Source organism: Cokeromyces recurvatus (genome assembly GCF_025118155.1).
Source record: "Cokeromyces recurvatus strain NRRL 2243 chromosome Unknown BX663scaffold_10, whole genome shotgun sequence".
Classification (NCBI taxonomy): Eukaryota; Fungi; Mucoromycota; class Mucoromycetes; order Mucorales; family Mucoraceae; genus Cokeromyces; species Cokeromyces recurvatus.
The window spans coordinates 683,083-700,391 of record NW_026251396.1 but is presented as its reverse complement, the minus strand read 5'-3'; the positions used below and the strand labels follow the sequence as shown (position 1 = coordinate 700,391).

General features: G+C 29.8%; 6 protein-coding genes across 6 annotated transcripts; 3 read left to right on the top strand and 3 right to left on the bottom strand.

Annotated features, from left to right (window-relative positions):
• Nucleotides 1-53: 53 nt before the first annotated feature.
• BX663DRAFT_433010 (sulfate transporter family-domain-containing protein) lies at nt 54-3,545 on the bottom strand (the record flags this gene model as incomplete). Its single annotated transcript, XM_051522967.1, has 9 exons — nt 54-553; nt 675-806; nt 889-1,710; nt 1,789-1,920; nt 1,994-2,580; nt 2,657-2,678; nt 2,767-2,780; nt 2,856-2,918; nt 2,998-3,545. The coding sequence occupies 9 exons, from the start codon at nt 3,543-3,545 to the stop codon at nt 54-56; spliced, it is 2,820 nt and encodes a 939-aa protein (XP_051383675.1).
• Nucleotides 3,546-3,966: 421 nt separating this feature from the next.
• Nucleotides 3,967-7,298, bottom strand: BX663DRAFT_536150 (timeless protein-domain-containing protein; the record flags this gene model as incomplete). Its single annotated transcript, XM_051530617.1, has 8 exons — nt 3,967-3,994; nt 4,106-4,847; nt 4,926-5,791; nt 5,854-6,058; nt 6,127-6,577; nt 6,650-6,830; nt 6,923-7,093; nt 7,160-7,298. 7 exons carry the CDS (start codon nt 7,296-7,298, stop codon nt 4,242-4,244), a joined length of 2,619 nt encoding a protein of 872 aa, XP_051383674.1. The 3' UTR covers nt 3,967-3,994; nt 4,106-4,241.
• Nucleotides 7,299-8,605: 1,307 nt separating this feature from the next.
• BX663DRAFT_507304 (uncharacterized protein) lies at nt 8,606-9,119 on the top strand. The gene has a single exon (XM_051527318.1). It carries the CDS (start codon nt 8,641-8,643, stop codon nt 8,899-8,901), a length of 261 nt encoding a protein of 86 aa, XP_051383673.1. The 5' UTR covers nt 8,606-8,640; the 3' UTR covers nt 8,902-9,119.
• Nucleotides 9,120-10,303: 1,184 nt separating this feature from the next.
• BX663DRAFT_507299 (anaphase-promoting complex subunit 5-domain-containing protein) lies at nt 10,304-13,638 on the top strand. The gene is made up of 15 exons (XM_051527317.1): nt 10,304-10,546; nt 10,630-10,746; nt 10,813-10,858; nt 10,933-10,967; nt 11,036-11,053; nt 11,158-11,531; nt 11,608-11,680; nt 11,757-11,824; nt 11,893-12,010; nt 12,071-12,194; nt 12,264-12,364; nt 12,428-12,567; nt 12,637-13,157; nt 13,234-13,281; nt 13,343-13,638. The coding sequence occupies exons 1-15, from the start codon at nt 10,418-10,420 to the stop codon at nt 13,492-13,494; spliced, it is 2,064 nt and encodes a 687-aa protein (XP_051383672.1). The 5' UTR covers nt 10,304-10,417; the 3' UTR covers nt 13,495-13,638.
• A 737-nt stretch (nt 13,639-14,375) lies between these two features.
• BX663DRAFT_507294 (uncharacterized protein) lies at nt 14,376-15,747 on the top strand. Its single transcript, XM_051527316.1, has 4 exons — nt 14,376-14,774; nt 14,830-15,249; nt 15,320-15,353; nt 15,442-15,747. Exons 1-4 carry the CDS (start codon nt 14,484-14,486, stop codon nt 15,570-15,572), a joined length of 876 nt encoding a protein of 291 aa, XP_051383671.1. The 5' UTR covers nt 14,376-14,483; the 3' UTR covers nt 15,573-15,747.
• Nucleotides 15,748-15,918: 171 nt separating this feature from the next.
• BX663DRAFT_507291 (eukaryotic rRNA processing protein EBP2-domain-containing protein) lies at nt 15,919-17,174 on the bottom strand. Its single transcript, XM_051527315.1, has 4 exons — nt 16,877-17,174; nt 16,554-16,808; nt 16,329-16,494; nt 15,919-16,254 (listed from the first exon to the last, which is right to left on the bottom strand). Exons 1-4 carry the CDS (start codon nt 17,162-17,164, stop codon nt 16,007-16,009), a joined length of 957 nt encoding a protein of 318 aa, XP_051383670.1. The 5' UTR covers nt 17,165-17,174; the 3' UTR covers nt 15,919-16,006.
• Nucleotides 17,175-17,309: the final 135 nt, after the last annotated feature.

Here is a 17,309-nt window from a genome sequence, read left to right as displayed (position 1 = left end):
ATATATAATACTCAAGTCATTATTTATTATAATTAATTTACATGCATATAAATCTAACTTAAATGAAAAGCATATTTTGTTATGGTATCCATTCTCTCTGCCGAAAAATATAATGCTAGTGACATAAACTGGTTCGCCATAGCAGGGTCCTCCTGGCACATGCGTTCAAAAGACTTTTTAGTCAATTTCCAAAAAACAGAGTCAGTATCAGCCACCAAAGATCGGGAACGTACTATTCGACTATTATTACTAAAAATGCCCATTTCGCCTACAATGGTGCCTGGCAAGATGGTCTCGATTATTACTTCTTCTTCTTTCGTTACCACGTACATAAGGCTTCGTAAGGCGCCCTGTTCAAGTATTAACAAGTAATCAATTGAATGACCCTCTTTGTAAAGTGCTTCCCCTTTTTTGCAAGTCCCTCTTTCAAAATAGGTGCTTAGTTTATGAAAAAATTCGATAGGCGTCTTTCCGTGATCAATTTCACCTAATGCTTGAACGAGGATAAGAGTAGGCTGTGTTGTGTTTTTGTGAACAACTGGGGTATGGTTTTCTAATCCTTAAAAAGAAGTAAAAATATGAAGTTAGTACTCTTTATATATGTATACATATATGTATATATAAATATATATATATATCATTTAAAGTAAGTAAGTTAAAAAAAAAGGGGTTACCCTTAAAAACATGTTGAATGGCATTTGAAATGATATGGTGACGAGGCGAACCTGCAGAAGCAGGAAGGTCTGAATAACTGTATAACTTTTTAGGTACAGGCTTTGAAGCTGTTGTTGTCATTGTAGATAAATCTATATTCATATATTAATAAAATCAAGTTTTTTATAGTATATACACATATATATATATATATATTAATTTTATTTTACTTACTTTGCAAGTGCTTCGGTTTCTTTTCAAAATAAATCATCAACAACTCATTCTCGCACCATTCAATTGCATCATTAATATTTTGAAAACATTTAAGATCACCCTCTGACTGACAAGCCCAAACACCTGCCTTCTTCAATGCCTTTTCTTCATCCTTTGCTACGTTACATATGATCATATACACCTGTCGTGCCTTTAACAACCTTCGGATTCTAACAAATGCCTCTGCTGCACTAAAATCTAATCCTTGAACCAATTGCAGATCGAAAATCAAAAATCGAATCGGATGATGATCCCAGGCATGCTCATCTAACATATCTCTAATTGTCTTCTCCACTTGATTAATTGTACCAAAGAACAAATAACCTTGTAATTTAACAATTTGTATTTGTGTTCCCACACGTTTTAAGAAGCGCTCTTGACGATAGAGACGACGTACGGTTGAACGCATATAATCACCAGTATAGGTAGCCCGGATGGCCTCACTACGACGCGCATTTTGGACTACGAAAAAGATACAGGCCATAACGATACCTACAAAAATGCCTTCAACAAAGCCAAGAACTGCCATACAGAGGATGATGACACAAATAGTTATGTATTCAAGATAATGGACAGCGTGCCAGGTATCAATCAGAGCTTCCTTAAGGAGATCAAGACCTAAATGGAAAATAAGACTGCCGACAACCATGACAGGAATATAGCCAACAATCCAGGGACCAATCATCCATAAAATGGCCGTAGCAGCCGCCAACATCACACCAGCCACGCGACTATCTCCACCCGTTCGAATAAACAATAACGAATTTGTATATACAAGATAATCTATAGACAAATAAGTAATCAGATGTTAAGTGTTGGCTGATAGTATATAAATATATATATATATATATATATATTTACTTTGAACTGATCCAAATAAACCAGACACGGCATTAGATATACCGTGTGCCACTAATTCACGATTCACATCTACATTATCTTTGTTGGTGGAAACTCCTAATGCAGGTACATTAATAGGAACATGCAACACACCTAAAAGAAACTAAACTTTAGTATTTTTTTTCTAAAAAAAAAAAAAAAAAAAATAAAAATCATAATCTTATACCGAAAAAGGTTAATGCCAACATAGCAGGTAATGTCTCTGCTACAGCTTTCCAATCAACTAATCCAAACTTAAAATAACCATAAAAATGCCAAAATGGTGTATTACTTTCAACAAGCGGGAATATCCACCCCTGATCCCTTACTTGATTAATATCTAATCCCAATCCCAACACAATCATATAAAACACAACAGGCAAGACCATAAAGAAAACAGGTACTACTAAGGGACTTGTTAGACGAGTTTGAATAAGTCGTAAGAGGAGAGCGACGACAAAGGCTGAAAACCACAAGGAAAATAGATGAGTATCTAAAAAAATCTTTTTAAACATAGGAATCGTATAAACAAGATTTTCATCAAGACGACCAGAGACTTCAATACCAGTTGCAACCAGGAACCAACCGACACCGCCAATTGTACCAACTAGGATGTGACGTGGGAAGAAGCCGATAAGGGAGCCCAGCTTGAGAGCACCCAAAAGAAAGAAGGCAAGACCCGTCATAAAACTACTAAGAGCAAAGGCTACCATTGTAGAAGGTATGACGACGTCAGGATTGTTTTGTCCAACTACTGAAATAATTTTTTCTGCCCTAAACGTATATGGTATTAGATAAAGTGAAAATAAGAAGATGAAATAAAATGAGAGAGAGAGAGAAAAGAACTTACATAATATGCAAAAATGGTACAACTATTGATTGCAATTGGAGTTAGTTCAGTAGTATAAAAATAAAAATAAAGGAATTATCAACATGTATATAAATATTTTTTTAATTTACCTTCGATCATCATACTTTTACAAGGAAGAATAAATAACGTCATTTTGTTGATTAATTATTGAACACTCACTATCTCATTATTATCTTACCTTCCATTCCCACCATCAAACACACTACCACCACAAGAATAAACAAGCTGAGCAATAATGCAACTAAAAACAAGGAAAGAAAAAGAAAAAAAAATTTTTTTATATGCATTAGTTATTTTTTTTTTTTTATACTACTGATTACCTCACAAAAAACATGGATATACCGTCTGGTCCAAATGAAGCAAAAATAGGGTTATTAAGAGGAAATGCAATCATACCATAACTAATAGCATCCAATAGATTTAACAATACACCTAAAATAACAGCAGGTATATAGTGAATAGGCTGTATAATACAATTCTTAGTGATCCAAGTTTTTGGGTTCCTTTTTAATTCTTGTAAAGTCAATTGAAACCAATCATCCTTTTGAGAAAGTATTCGACGAGTCTCTTCTTGTTGTACTTGTTGAGATATTGGCTGCTGATTTGTTGTAACACCTGTATTTTGATTATTCGAGATCGATAGATAATCTTTAGATTTCTTCTTTTTTAACAATGGTGCTTGTTCTTTTCGATCGTTATCTCTTTTAAGTAAATCAGAAAGGATAGATTGATATCCAGTCACTTTGTTAGAAGGAGGTGTTATATGATCAGTTAGAGCTTTAACACTATCGCTATCACTCGTGCTACTACTGACGCTTACTGGGGTATGAGGTGAAGGAGGTGAATTGGTTGGACTTGATTCATGCATATATCTATCTCCCAAGGCAAGTGAATTAGCTCTTATAGATTCAAATGATGCAGAGTAATCCGCATTGTCTAAAGCAAATGTTAGACTATATAACATTAGAATAGAATTATGCTTTTGACATACCTGGTTTTATATTAATATGTGTAGAATAATAAGAACGTGAAGGTATCTCTTCATCCACTAAAGATCTTGCATTCACGATATCTTTTGGCAATGATCCTTCAACTGTCAAAGTTGAAGAATTACGTCGACTCATTATTTTGTCAAAGAATTCAACGCAGTGAAAAAAAAAAAGAAAAAAGAAAAAAAAAAAAAGTAAAACTTAAAAAATCTACTACACAACATTTAAATAGCTGAGATGATGTCTGTGTACATTGTATTATTCGGACATTTAATTTATTCCGTTCTGTTACATGTTTGAAAAAAAGTAAAACACAGTAATACAAAATCTAAAATTCCAAAAAAAAAATTATAGAGTGCAGAAAAGAAAGAATGTAAGAAATAAGATTATATTCAGTAAGGTAGTTTTCTGTAACAATTATGAGAGGATAAAACCTTACATTTATTACAATTTATCAGCTATTCTTGAGTTTCAATTCCAAAGAAATTCTTTACTGTTCTACATGTGAAAAACCATGTGTAATTTACTTTTAGATAATATCACTAATTTAAGAACTAGAATCCATCTTTATTATTTTAATCAAAGAAAGTATCCCAATTTACACCGTTACTTGAAGCATTAGCAGATACTTTGCTTAGAGATGTTGATGATGTTCTTAAATCAACCTTAGGCGTGTCACGATGATTATCAATGATGCTATCTGATTGATTAGGAACAATCTCATCATGATTATCACTTTTATCAGATTGACCAGAAGTAGTCTTTGCTGCTTCTTCTTCTCTTTCCTTTTGTTTATCAAACTCAGAAAAGTAATAATCCATCATATCTTCATCTAAAAGATCTTCTTCTTCATCATTATTACTGGATTGGTGTTGTTCATCCTCATTATTATCATTAGTTGGAATATAATTTACATCAGCTAAATATTTTGCTTCTTCTTCATCTCTTCTTAATTCTTCTTCAGTTGGTGGTGGTGATATTTCCCACATTGTTCGATTTGATTTAATACTAGGCACAAGTGCTTCTACAAATAAGAGTGGATATTCTTTTGCACCTTTAAAGAATTGATATACGGCATAACGAATAAATTCTTCCAATTGTCCCATTTCTCTAGTTTTTTGTGTACTTGGTATATTTTTAAAGTCTATTAAAATGCGATTAAATAATTCCAGCACAGGTAACTAATTGAGATATTAGTAAATAGATACACACACACACACATCTTCCTCCCCGCAATTTTTTTTATTATTATTCTTCACCTTCCAAAACAAATATTCTGCTTTTCGTTTAACCATCATACGGTGAAACATGGTTGTAATACACGTCAAATACTCAGGTTCCAAGTCCTGGTAACATTCTAAAAGTGTACAATAGGCAATAACCACATCCCAATTAATGTATTTTTGTTCAAATGCGGAGAATTTGAAAACAGAGTCTTTGTATTCTTTTTCATCTTCTTTAATACTGGCTTCTTCTTCTTCTTCATCATCATCATCCTTTATATTATTGTCTATCATCTTTTTCTTTGCTTTCTTATTGGTCCTTTTACGTATAAACATCATCTTTTTACTCTTTTGATAGTGATCCAACAGTTTTAAAAAGACATGTGTCAACATGATGACTGCTTTCAAGTATCCATACGATTGTGACTTGTAGCACTTTATAATATCCACAAACAACTCAAATGATGTCTGCTCATAAAATAAATTTTGTTGAATATGTTCAGCAATTTCACGATATTCTTGGCTATCTTCATCCTCAACAACTGACATACTACCAATAATCACTAGCATATAACGCAAACAATCGGCCGCAGTCTGGACATCCAACCACGCTTTTTCATCCAATTTAATACGCATCTGACGCAAACAAAATAAAACTGTACGTAAATTGATAGCACTCGCTATTAATGCAAAATCGAACACTTGATCGCTAAAATAAGATGACGACTCATTCTGGTTTGGTAAAATAAGTTGATTTTGAGCCTTTTGTTTATTATTGTTTCGTTGTTCATAATGGAAATATTCAAGGAACCAACGCATAGTAAAATAGTAACGAACATAATCCTGATCAACAATTTTAGCATCTTCACGCTGCATATCCTTTAATAATGAATCATAAAAAGCTTTTAATAAAACAGTGTTAGAAAGTTGGATGCTCTTCTTTTTTCTTGTTTCTTTTTTATACCATTAAAACAAGAGACAATAAACGATTGTGCTGTTAATTTCAAATACATAAGGGCTTTTCGATTTTCATATACTTTTCTTTTCGTTATATTCTCCTCTAATTTACGTTTGACACCTATTCGATTTATCTTTTTTTCACCTTCGATCAATGTTGCCGCATCTGCATAGCCAGCTTCTTGTCGATGAGAAATTCGTCTTTTTCCGTCCTAAAAATAATAATAAGGACATGATTAATAAGGAATACACAAGTAAAAAAAGAAGAAGCGCTTATTACCCAGTCAAGTACATAAGTACCACCAAATCGATTATGTCTTGAAGATACATGATTTATTTTTTGCCTTTTAAGCTTTGTTTCTTCTGTTAATAAATTTGACAATTTGGCAGAGATCTCATACAGTTCACCTCTTTTCTCTCTTTCCGAAAATTGATAAAGAAATACATCCTTTGTATCCACATGTTTTAAGAGGTTAAATAAAGATTCTAGGACAAGCACATTCCATTCGGATGTTCCCTCTTGTCGCTCACTATTTGATGCAATTGTTAATAAGAACTCAATGACATCTGCTTCGTAGTAACGGATCATTAGTTTTTCTTGCATATGAGCCATACGTATTTGTTCTGATGTAGCTCCTGATAAAGAAGTATTAAGATCAGGAATAGCAGTTAAATTACGAAATAAGTAAAGGGCGAGACGAATAGTTGTATGATCAACAACAGATCGATCTCTATTCATAATAGACAAAAGTAAGGATTTGTGTGTGTGTGTGTGCGTACGTGTTTTATAAAGAATATTTTACCTATGTGGTATACGAACAGATTTCATAATCATAGTTAATATAGTCTCAAATACACCTTCTGTTAATAAATCTAATTTATATTTTCGATAACAATGCATTATATTTGGGTTCTCTTCTTCTTCTTGTTCCTCGAGAGCTTGCCTTTTTTCAATAGGCCATGTCATCGGTACCAGCAGTTCAACTTTTTTTTTTTTTTTTGTTAAGAGGAAAAAAAAACATGCATGTAAATTAAATAATAATAAAATACAATTATCTAAACGCTTTTTTAATTACCACAAGCAAGAATAAATCGATGAGCTACATCATTACGTTGATGTCGAAAGGACAAGATCAAAGGTACAATATCCGTTTCAATTACGTTATATTCGACAAGTGCATTTAATACGATTTTTTCATTATTTTGACTATCTAGACGAATGGCTTTCTTTAAATCTCTTAAACAAGCTATTTAAAAGTATGTTATAAGCTTCTTGATGCATCGTATTTGGATCTATATGTTTTCTTTATTACCAAGTGCTTCATCACCAACACAATAAATTTGAGTGATGGAACCATCTTCTTGTTTGACTTCTTCTAAACCGCCAATAGCGGAACATAAGTTTAAAATGTATGCTTTAGTTTTTTCAATCTCTGTTAAATCGTCATCCATTATACTAAAAAAAGGAACCATTTTTTTTTTTTTTTTTTTTTTTTTTTTTTTTTTTTTTTTTTTTTTTTTTTTTTTTTTAGTACAGCTACTGCTGATGTTTTTTCTTTTTTTTTTTAAAAAAAAAAGTAAAACGCGGCGATCGCGCCTTATATGTTAAACGCGTCGTTTAAATGTGGAACTGGGCTTAAATTGCTCTTGGTTAAAACAAAAAGAAAAAGCATAAAAAAGGCTTTGATTGTACTAGATCTTCCATTTCTTTCTATCTTTATTGTTTAATTTGGTGTCTTTTATACTTCAAATTTGACGATTAATATTTCTCAATAAGAAGAAGAAGAAATATACATATATAAATAACATGACACCATTTTGTAGCTTTAATTACATCTATGCTTACAGAGTCAATTGTATATATAAATATAACGAAACATTATATTATATACATATTCCTTTATTTTATTACTTTAAAAAAATAAATTAATATAAATGACGTTTAAACTGATTAATGATCTTCTTTGTAGTTGATGACACAATTATTGTAAGTTTCACTTTCGTTTTTGTCGGTTTTAATAAATGAATAAATGATGAACGAAAAGACGCCAGAGATGACGTTGATTTTTTCTTTTTTGATCCATACTTTGCTTCTATATACGGGACACTTTCCGTTTCTATTGTGACACATGATATGTTAGATTCGATTAAAATTGGAGGAGAGATAACTCTGTTCGGAAAGTCCGCTGCGATGAATAATTCGTCTTCTTCATCACTACTACTACTACTACTGTGACTACCACTACTATGATCATCAAGGTCAGGTAGAGATAATAACTTTTCTTCCTCCTCCTTCCCTGAACAGTATTTATCATTAGGCATTATCATCATATTATCAAACAGTAAAAGTTGCGTATTATCATTCTGACCAGCAGTAGATTGTAGAAATAATGAATCTTGGGTGTCTTCTAGAATAGTGTTTAAAAAGTCCTGAAATATCCAATCTGTTACTTGAGGGACTTTAGTAGTTGGGTTTGTAGATAGTTTGGATATATTATTTACAGTAGTTGAAGAAGGGAATGAGATGGTGGCTGCTAAGTCTGTGTTAGACTGCATAATAATAATGTATATTTATCTTATTTTCTTTCAAAAAAAAAAAAAAAAAAAAAAGAGAGGATTAACATGAGAAAACTCGATTAATTTACTATATATTTATATATAGCATTTCTTTTTTATTGTACTACCATTACTATTGCTATTACAATGAAATGATCTTCTTTTCAGTCATCGTTTTTTTTTTTTTTTTTTTTTTTTTTTTTTTTTTTTTTAAATTACAGACTATAATAGATTACGGATGTTAAACGCATGTCATATATACAATAATAGTAGTAGTAATAGTAATGATAGTAGCATTAGTAGTCATTGTATCCGAACAACATGGGTTACACCACTTACCTCGTACATGTCTGTGTGCTATTGTGTGCCTTGTTTAATACAGTGCTGCCAATTGTTAAAGGCTGAAAAGCTTTATGCAAATTTCTATTGGTTAAGTTTGCGACTTTATTCCGTGCCTATTCTGTTATTATGTGGCCTAACTAGTACTTTATACATATAAATATATAAATATGTATATCAATGTATCTATATATGTACACCCTAAATCGATACAACTAAACACATCTTTTTATTATCTTGTTCAAAATAATAAATGATTAGTATGTTCTTTATAATAAAATTATAAATAAAGATTTTATTAAAATCCTTTTGAGCGTGTGATACCATTACATCAATTCCCGCCCGAATTCTATCAATATAAAAGAAAGAAAAAAAAAAAAAAAAGAAAACTCCCTCGAGAGACAAGAATAAAAAAAAGGTACAGACAAATAAGACAGAAGAAGCAAATTGAATTTCTCAACTTGAAGGAGAAAAAAAAAAAAAAAAAGGGACCAACATGCAGTCTTTTGTATCAAATTATTAAAAGTAAAAATTATCTGTCATTTACAGAACAGTACTTGTATTTGCTAACTGCAAACTAATACTGTAGACGAGTCACTTGAAGGCATAGCAAAGAATTATTTGACCTCATATGATATTTATTGGCTTATTAAACAACTAGACTCATTCTTATCTGTCAGAAATAGAGAGATAAAAATAAAGTTATCATTAATGAACTTCTTTATTGATAAGCGCTTTACTATATTAAAAGCACTCTATTATCCAAGCTTAATTAAATGAATATATATTTATAAAGTAATAGAGAAGAAGAGAAATATATAAATATATAAAATTAGATTGATATTTGTTGGTATGTTACTTATAGGGCATGGTTAACTGAAATGGTATCATAACTATTACAGTCTATTGATAACCCATAACCTTCGTCATACTCTTATCAGTTTTTATTTATGGCTGTTGGACTATTTAGTGAATATGTATACATGTATATACATATATAAATGTATATTTTAAAGAGCTTAAAGAATTCATATACTGTACTGAATCAGGTCTATTACATAAATGACGTGTTATTTACTACTAGTATTCAGTCAATATAGCTATCTATGTTTTTTATCTCCTGTATTTCATTATCAAGCTTTATTTGTATTTACCTGGGTAAACATAATTTTGTTGAAAACAAAGAGACTCTTCCTTTTCATTATTAGAGTGCATTGTATATTTGAAGGACAAAGAGAAACTAGAATTAATTTTATAAATAGTAATATTTAATTACTATATGCTCGAAAGCTTTGTTTCTTTATTATAGACAAGCTTTTATTTAATTGAGTTTTATTACTACATGATATAGACATGTTCAAAATAATAAATGAGTTATTATACACTTCTAACTACTAATAATAAAATGTATTATGTTGTATTTCTTCTCTTCTTCTTATAGGAGCCCCTTTTTCTTTTTATTAAAGTCATGTTACTAGCCAGTCTATTAAACTAAATGAATTTTGACTATAATCAAGGCTTTTACACCATAATTCATGTAGGATATTTTTTTTTTTTCATACTGTTTTTATGGCAATAGTTCTGTTTTTAAATTTGCTCCGATGAAAAGCGTCCGCACTTGAAGAATGTGTACAGAACAAAAATAAGCTTTTCTTTTCTTCATTATACCATTCGGAATGCTTCGTGTGGGATACTTGACACCTTACAAATGCATATTACTATTGCTAATTCAGATGCTTATTAAATATGATTATCCTAGACACTTGGGATTACGAATAGTTAAATTTATTACCTCATCAATCTTGGTAAAAAAAAAAAATAGATCAATAAAGATCTGTCGCTTAATCTCTTACATTTTTATTTTATACTTTTCCTTTTTTTTTTATAGAATGAGGAAAAATGTAAAGAGGAATGTTCAGAGCCATCATTTACAGAAGTACTTGAACAAATAAAAAACTTTTGTACTTTTGAGGAAGAATATCTTTTAATGGATTTAAAAAATGAAGTAAAAATAAATAAATAAAAGAATGAATAGAATTAAGCCTTTTTAACTTTTATTTCTGTTGACAAGTTGGAAACAATGGATAATCCACATAATATTGACTCATTTATAAAAGGTTAGTTAGATAAGAAATAAATACACATGGTTTCTATTTTACTAAATCCTTTTTTTGTTATTATTATTTTTAAGATTTTAAGCATGTATTTAATATGACCTGTATTTCGGTAAATATCACTTGTAAAAGCAATAAATAGAATTAATACTAGAGCTATCGATCTTTCTTCTTTTATAGGAATTTAAAATTACAATAGTATGAAAAAAATAGTATAAGATTTGCCCCGTATATCTATAATATGTATATATTATAACATACATTTACTTTTTTTTTTTTTTTTTTTTTTTTTTTTTTCACAGAGCAAATCTAGTATTTTAGGCATATTTATACGCCAGTCTCTTCTTGATTATACAGGTCGTTCATCATTACAGCTTGCAGAAGATATTCAAAAGGCACTCAGAGATTATATTCAACATAAACCAGCCTCATGGATTTCAGATCACAATACAAAATTATTTTTGAACCATCAAGCAGAACGATTAGAGACGACAGGACAATGCTGTTTCGATCCAAAAGCATTACATAAGTTTCTTGAAGATGTACAAAAGGAATTACCTAATTTGTTAGCAACGATTGAACATGTTCGATATCTAAACTATTTGCGTACTAGAGAATATTCACAAGCATTATTCCATTTGCATAACTCATTTGATATAAGTTTAACCGAAGGAGTGTATGTGTTATAAAATGTATGAAAAAACTTACCATCATCTATATAACTGAACATGTGTGTGTGTGTGTGTTTATAGTGAAATGCAATATGCTTTATTGAATTTAGGTATATTAGAATATAAATTTGGGCATATATCAAGTGCAATTCCAGTAGGTGAAATACATAATATACATACATACATACATACATACATACATACATATTCATATTCATATCTACGTATAGGCCCTTAACGAAGCATTAACTGTTGCTAGATTAAACAATGATGACTATTGTCTTCAAGAAGTTCAATAGTAAATACATTAATATATGTGCATATATGTATTTATTTATTTCTAATCTAGTCTTGCTTCATATCTAGTTGGATCGAAGTTTGTAATAATCAAAATAAGAATGATTTATCATTTATCGAAAAAGAAGCTGATAAATATATTTATAACTTAACACAACTATCACATGTTAGACAAAAATTGAAAAATGTAATTGCACTCACAAAAAAAAAAAAAAATATTTCGTGATATTAACCATAATTTACAAAGGGTGGAGACTTTCAAGATATAATTGATTCATTAAATCAAACTCTAAGTCGCATTATTGAAAACGATATAGAATATATGAATCGAAGTCAATTCTTAACAACTTGTTTAGCATGGAAAAAATATGGTAAATTTTATTTGAAAGGATTTCAACTATAGTATATTTAAAGCTTTTTTTTTTTTGTTTCATATATAGGTAGTAGTATTTTGGCAGAAACATATTTAAAGCTGACAAAAAAAATGGGTGAAGATTCAGTCGAAGATATAGAAAAAACTATATTAACAGAAGCAGCTATGGTATAAAAAAAAAAAGTAATATAATTTGGAAATTAAACAAAAAATCAATACTTTTAAATATAGCTTGAATCATCAGGAGACTCACAAAAAGCTCTCGCTATTATCGATAACTTTATAAATAAATATCCAAATGAAAGCGATTTTCTAGTAGACTGGAAACAAGCTAGAGCCCATCTTATTCATCTAATCCAAAACAAAAAAAGGTAATCACATTTGAATATGTATGTATTTGTCTACTAATTCTTCGTCTTTATTTTATTTTATTTGTTCAGAGAATTTGATAGATTAATGTTGACCGAAAATAATGTTGAAAAGAATATAATAGAATTAGATGAACCATTTATAAGTTCAAGTATCAAGACCGAGGACTGCTTTAAATGGTATCATGATAAAGCATACTATTTAATATTAGAGAATGAGTTGAGTCAAGCACTTGAACTACTTATTTACTTGAAAAATCAAATTCGAGAGACCAATAACAATTATTTGGGGACTAATTTAATATTGCAGGCCACAGTACATATAGCAAAACAAGTTCCAGAAGAAGCTATTCCATATCTAAGAGAAGCAATGGAAATAAGTAAAGATACCTTTGATACACAAACCTACTATAAAGCCACTATAACATTGGCTTATGTATACGTATTTAGTGCGCCTGATAAATCCCTATGGATGCTAGAACATATCTTTCCAAAGGTATTGTCCATGAAGTCAAAAGCATTAACATTAGAATTATATTATCTTTATGCAGTTGTACTCGACAAGGTTTCTTCTTTATCTGAATTTACTTTTAGTAAGTTTTACATCATATGAAAGGAAACAAAAAAAAATGTACATACGAAGAAGGTGAATTAAATATTTTATTTTAGAAGCAGGGAAGGAGACTATTTTAGATTATATCGAAAAAGCAGAACAGGGTAATAAACATAAAATAAACATAAAAAGTTAGATTGAGTAAAGTATTTTTTTTTTTGTTAGGTTATCGTGAATTATCATTAAACAATGAATTATTACGCACTTTAATGTTTAAATGGTCAATAATTGAAAAATTCAAATTATTTCATAAAAGACAAGACATTTTAGAGGAAATCAACCAACTTCACTTATCACAGAGAGCCATACACATGTAAAGAGAGAGAGGGGGAGATAAAGTAAATATTTATTTATACTATAGTTATATTTGGCATGCAATAATATAAAGATCAATATATACTTTATGTGCATATTATTCTATAATTAAAATGAAATATTACTGTGATGAATATCCTTAAGGCACTTTATAGTTTATTCCTTTTTGTCATATAGTATATGATGTTATTATGTTATCCAAAAAAGATAAGAAACATGCATGTTGGAAGGCAAAAAAAAAAAAAAAAAAAAAAAAGACAATATTTATAGGAGAAAATTTGTAATAATTTTAAGACTAATCAAAACACACTTTTCTTCTTTTATAATTCAAGAATAGTTATGTTTTATTATCCATAATCATAATATTTCAAGTCAATAATTATATACATATAGATATATTAATTACATATGTAGCAAAGATCATATTTCAGCTGTCTAGAGTCAAACCATCTATACATTTAATAAAGTGTTTTCTATTGACATATATGCAGAATAAAAGCATCGTTGACAGTTTAGAAACGACACATGATATTGTCGCATATTTACTATTTTCTGTCAACATTTACTAACTGACGCTCTACACATATATTTCTATTATTTTAACCTAACAACTTTGTTGGTTAAAAAGACATTAATCATTCTCCTTATAATACACCTTTTTTTTTTTTATCTATAAAGATTGAAAATCTAAATGCATTGCATTTTTTTTTAAAAAAGGAACAATAAGTAAGTTTTCGCACAGAGTAACACAGAAAAAGTAAGTATGTAAGTTGAATAAACTTTTTTTTCTTACCCCTTCTTTTTATTGATGATCATTGCTTATACTGCTTATCCATGTATGTTAAATACAAACTCCTTTTTCTTTCCATTCCGAGATAATAATAAAAAAAAAAACCTGAAATAAGGAGACGAACATTAAAAATACAATTTAATATTTTCTTCTTCTTCTTCTTTTTCATTTTCTATATTATTATATACTTCAGTTATTATCATGTATTCACCAGATCAATGGGAAATCCTTTCTGAAATCAGTAGCGTCACTTGCATTACTATTCTGTCTTTAATATTTGGTCGTAAAATAGCTAGTATTGATGGACCCATATATTATGTCAGAGCTCTTTTATTACTTCTTTATGGTTTTTCTTGGGCATTTAACTTGATTGCTTGTATGCTTACTAGCACTAACAATGGTAATTTTATTTCTTGTACCTTGACTAACTTCAATTGCAATTTGGTCTACTCTGCTACTAAGGCGATTTTATATCTCTATTTTATTGAAAAGGTTTATATAAATATGCATATATCAATTTTAGTAAATGTACTCATTATATGTATAGATTCATATTATTTCTGTTCCAAAAGTAACACGATTTAAATCACCTTTATATTTAATCAACCTCGGTCTTTTATTACCCTTAGTCGTAACGATCTTATTACAAATTATTTATCGCATCAATATAGTTGAAGACAGTTTTCCCTTTCATTGTACAGTTGGTTTTGATTTACCTGCATCTGCTGCCACACTCTGTTATGATATCTTCATGTGCTTACTATACATTGCCATCTTTATCAAATTCTATTGCTTCCCAAACACTTCACAGCAGACAGCACATCAATCATCGTCATTACATATGATGTCCAAGAGAAATAGCATTGCCGCTGCTATTGCTCTTATTACAATGGCAATCAACTATACTATTTTGATTTATTTTAATGGACGGGAAAGAGGGCTTGTTGCCTCTAGCGTTTCTTCATTGGTAAGAAAGAAATATTTGTATCAAATGATCATCTTTATTTATTTATTTGTTTATTTTTTTATGCTTATAGTCTGTTACAATTATTTGTGTTACTATTCACTGGGGTAAGTTACATGTATAATTTTATAATTTCAATGATCCAACAATCTTTTTTTTTTTTTTTTTTTTTTTTTTTTTTTTTTTTTTAAATAGTTACGACGCATCCTGCCGAACTTCAATTGAATGAAAGAGCATTACAAAAAGTGAATGGTGATAAGCCTATTCGTCTTGAAATTAAACAACATCAGGAAGTTGTTGTTTTGACAGAATTGAACAGATCTTAAGTTTATATAATTCTATAATTAATTATATTTGCTTCTTTTACCATATTAACATTTGGCGTTTAAACGCACTTCTCTATATATAAGAACAGGCTAATTTATTAATAGTATTTGTAGCACAAATATCATACTTTATTTCTCTAATAAATTCATATCATTATTTTTTTTTTCTTTTCATATCCTTGCCTCTGGAAGGAATTTTTGCATGTTCACTATGTATTCTAGTCTGATCAATCTAGTCAAGTCAGTAAAAAATATCTTCAAGCATCTCAAGTTCATCATAATCATATAATTTCATAATGTAACTAAATATAATGTCTCTTAAACGTGCGATATACACACATATACATATAAAAAAAAGAATCTTCTTAAAGATACGTTTATTAAGTGATATATATACTATATTACATGAAAATTTTGCTTATTTCTAATTGTTATTATTTCTTTGACATTGCTTTCTTTCCTTTTCCTTTAAAGATAGGTTTTCCCTTCATCTTATTATAACCACCTAATTCTGCTGAAGATTCTGCTGTATTTGATTTTGCAAATCGTCCCTTCTTACCACCAAATCCATATTTACGATCCTTGTTTATTCTCTTTAAACTCTTAGCAGGGCGTTTATCTGCCTTTTCCAATGCAATATCAAAATCATCTTCTACTGTCAAATCTTCACCATCTTTTCTCTCTAAATAAAAGAAAGTAATATATCAGTAAAATAAGTTTATTTCCCAAATTTACAAAAAAAAAAAAAAAACTTACTTCGCTTAAGTAATTTGATTTTATCAAGCATTTCTGCTTTTTGTTTTTGTCTTTCCAATTGCTTTTCAGCTTGAACCTTCTTACCAAACTTCTTAAGTTGGCGTTGGCGTTTAGCTTCTTCAGAAGCCTTAATAGCTGCACTTTCATCTAATAATTTTTGACGAACCTTAAATAAAAAATAAAGAATGTAAATATGCATACACAGAGTATTTTACAAAGTATTACCTTAGCCATATGCTCGTCACTTTTAAGCATTTCAGCAAAGTAATCCTCAGGTCTTGAAAATGGAATGCCTGCTTTTTTAACAAGATCTCGAGCAACCTTTGCCGCTTCAAGTGCTTGCTGGTAAAAAGCTAATTCACGCTTCATATCATCAGTGGAGTCTTCCACTATAACAGGTTCACTAGAGGTTACAGTCATAGTTTCAATCCAAGGTAAGTCTTTTAACTTAAATTCGTCTGTAATGCGAATCATGGCAGCCTATAAATTAAAAAAAAAAAACATTGTTTATATGGATGATCTGACAAATTTCGCACATGTACATGTACCTCATCATTAATTCTAGCTCTTGTAATACGAGTTTGGGATTTATCTTGCTCATCACCATCATCATCATCATTGACTTGTTCAGCCTCTTTGTTTTCATCATTATCCTGTTCAACTTCTTCGCCCTTTTCGTCTTCATTTATATCATTGTCAGTTTCTTTAATAATAATATCTTGAAGATCTTCCTCTTCCTCTTTACGTTCAATTTCTTTCTTTTCAACAGTAGGCTCAGTAGCCTTCTTAGTTTTCTTGTTTGCCTTTCTAGCAGCTCTTTCAGTTTTACGAGACATTTAACTAAAGTGTTTAAAAGAAATAAATATAATAATTTATTTTTCAAAAAAGTTAAACTGTACCAGTAAAACCAGTCGCAATCTATATGCTAAGCCACATGCTAGTTCATCGTTTGTCACCTCCGCCTTTTTTTTTAAATTCCTA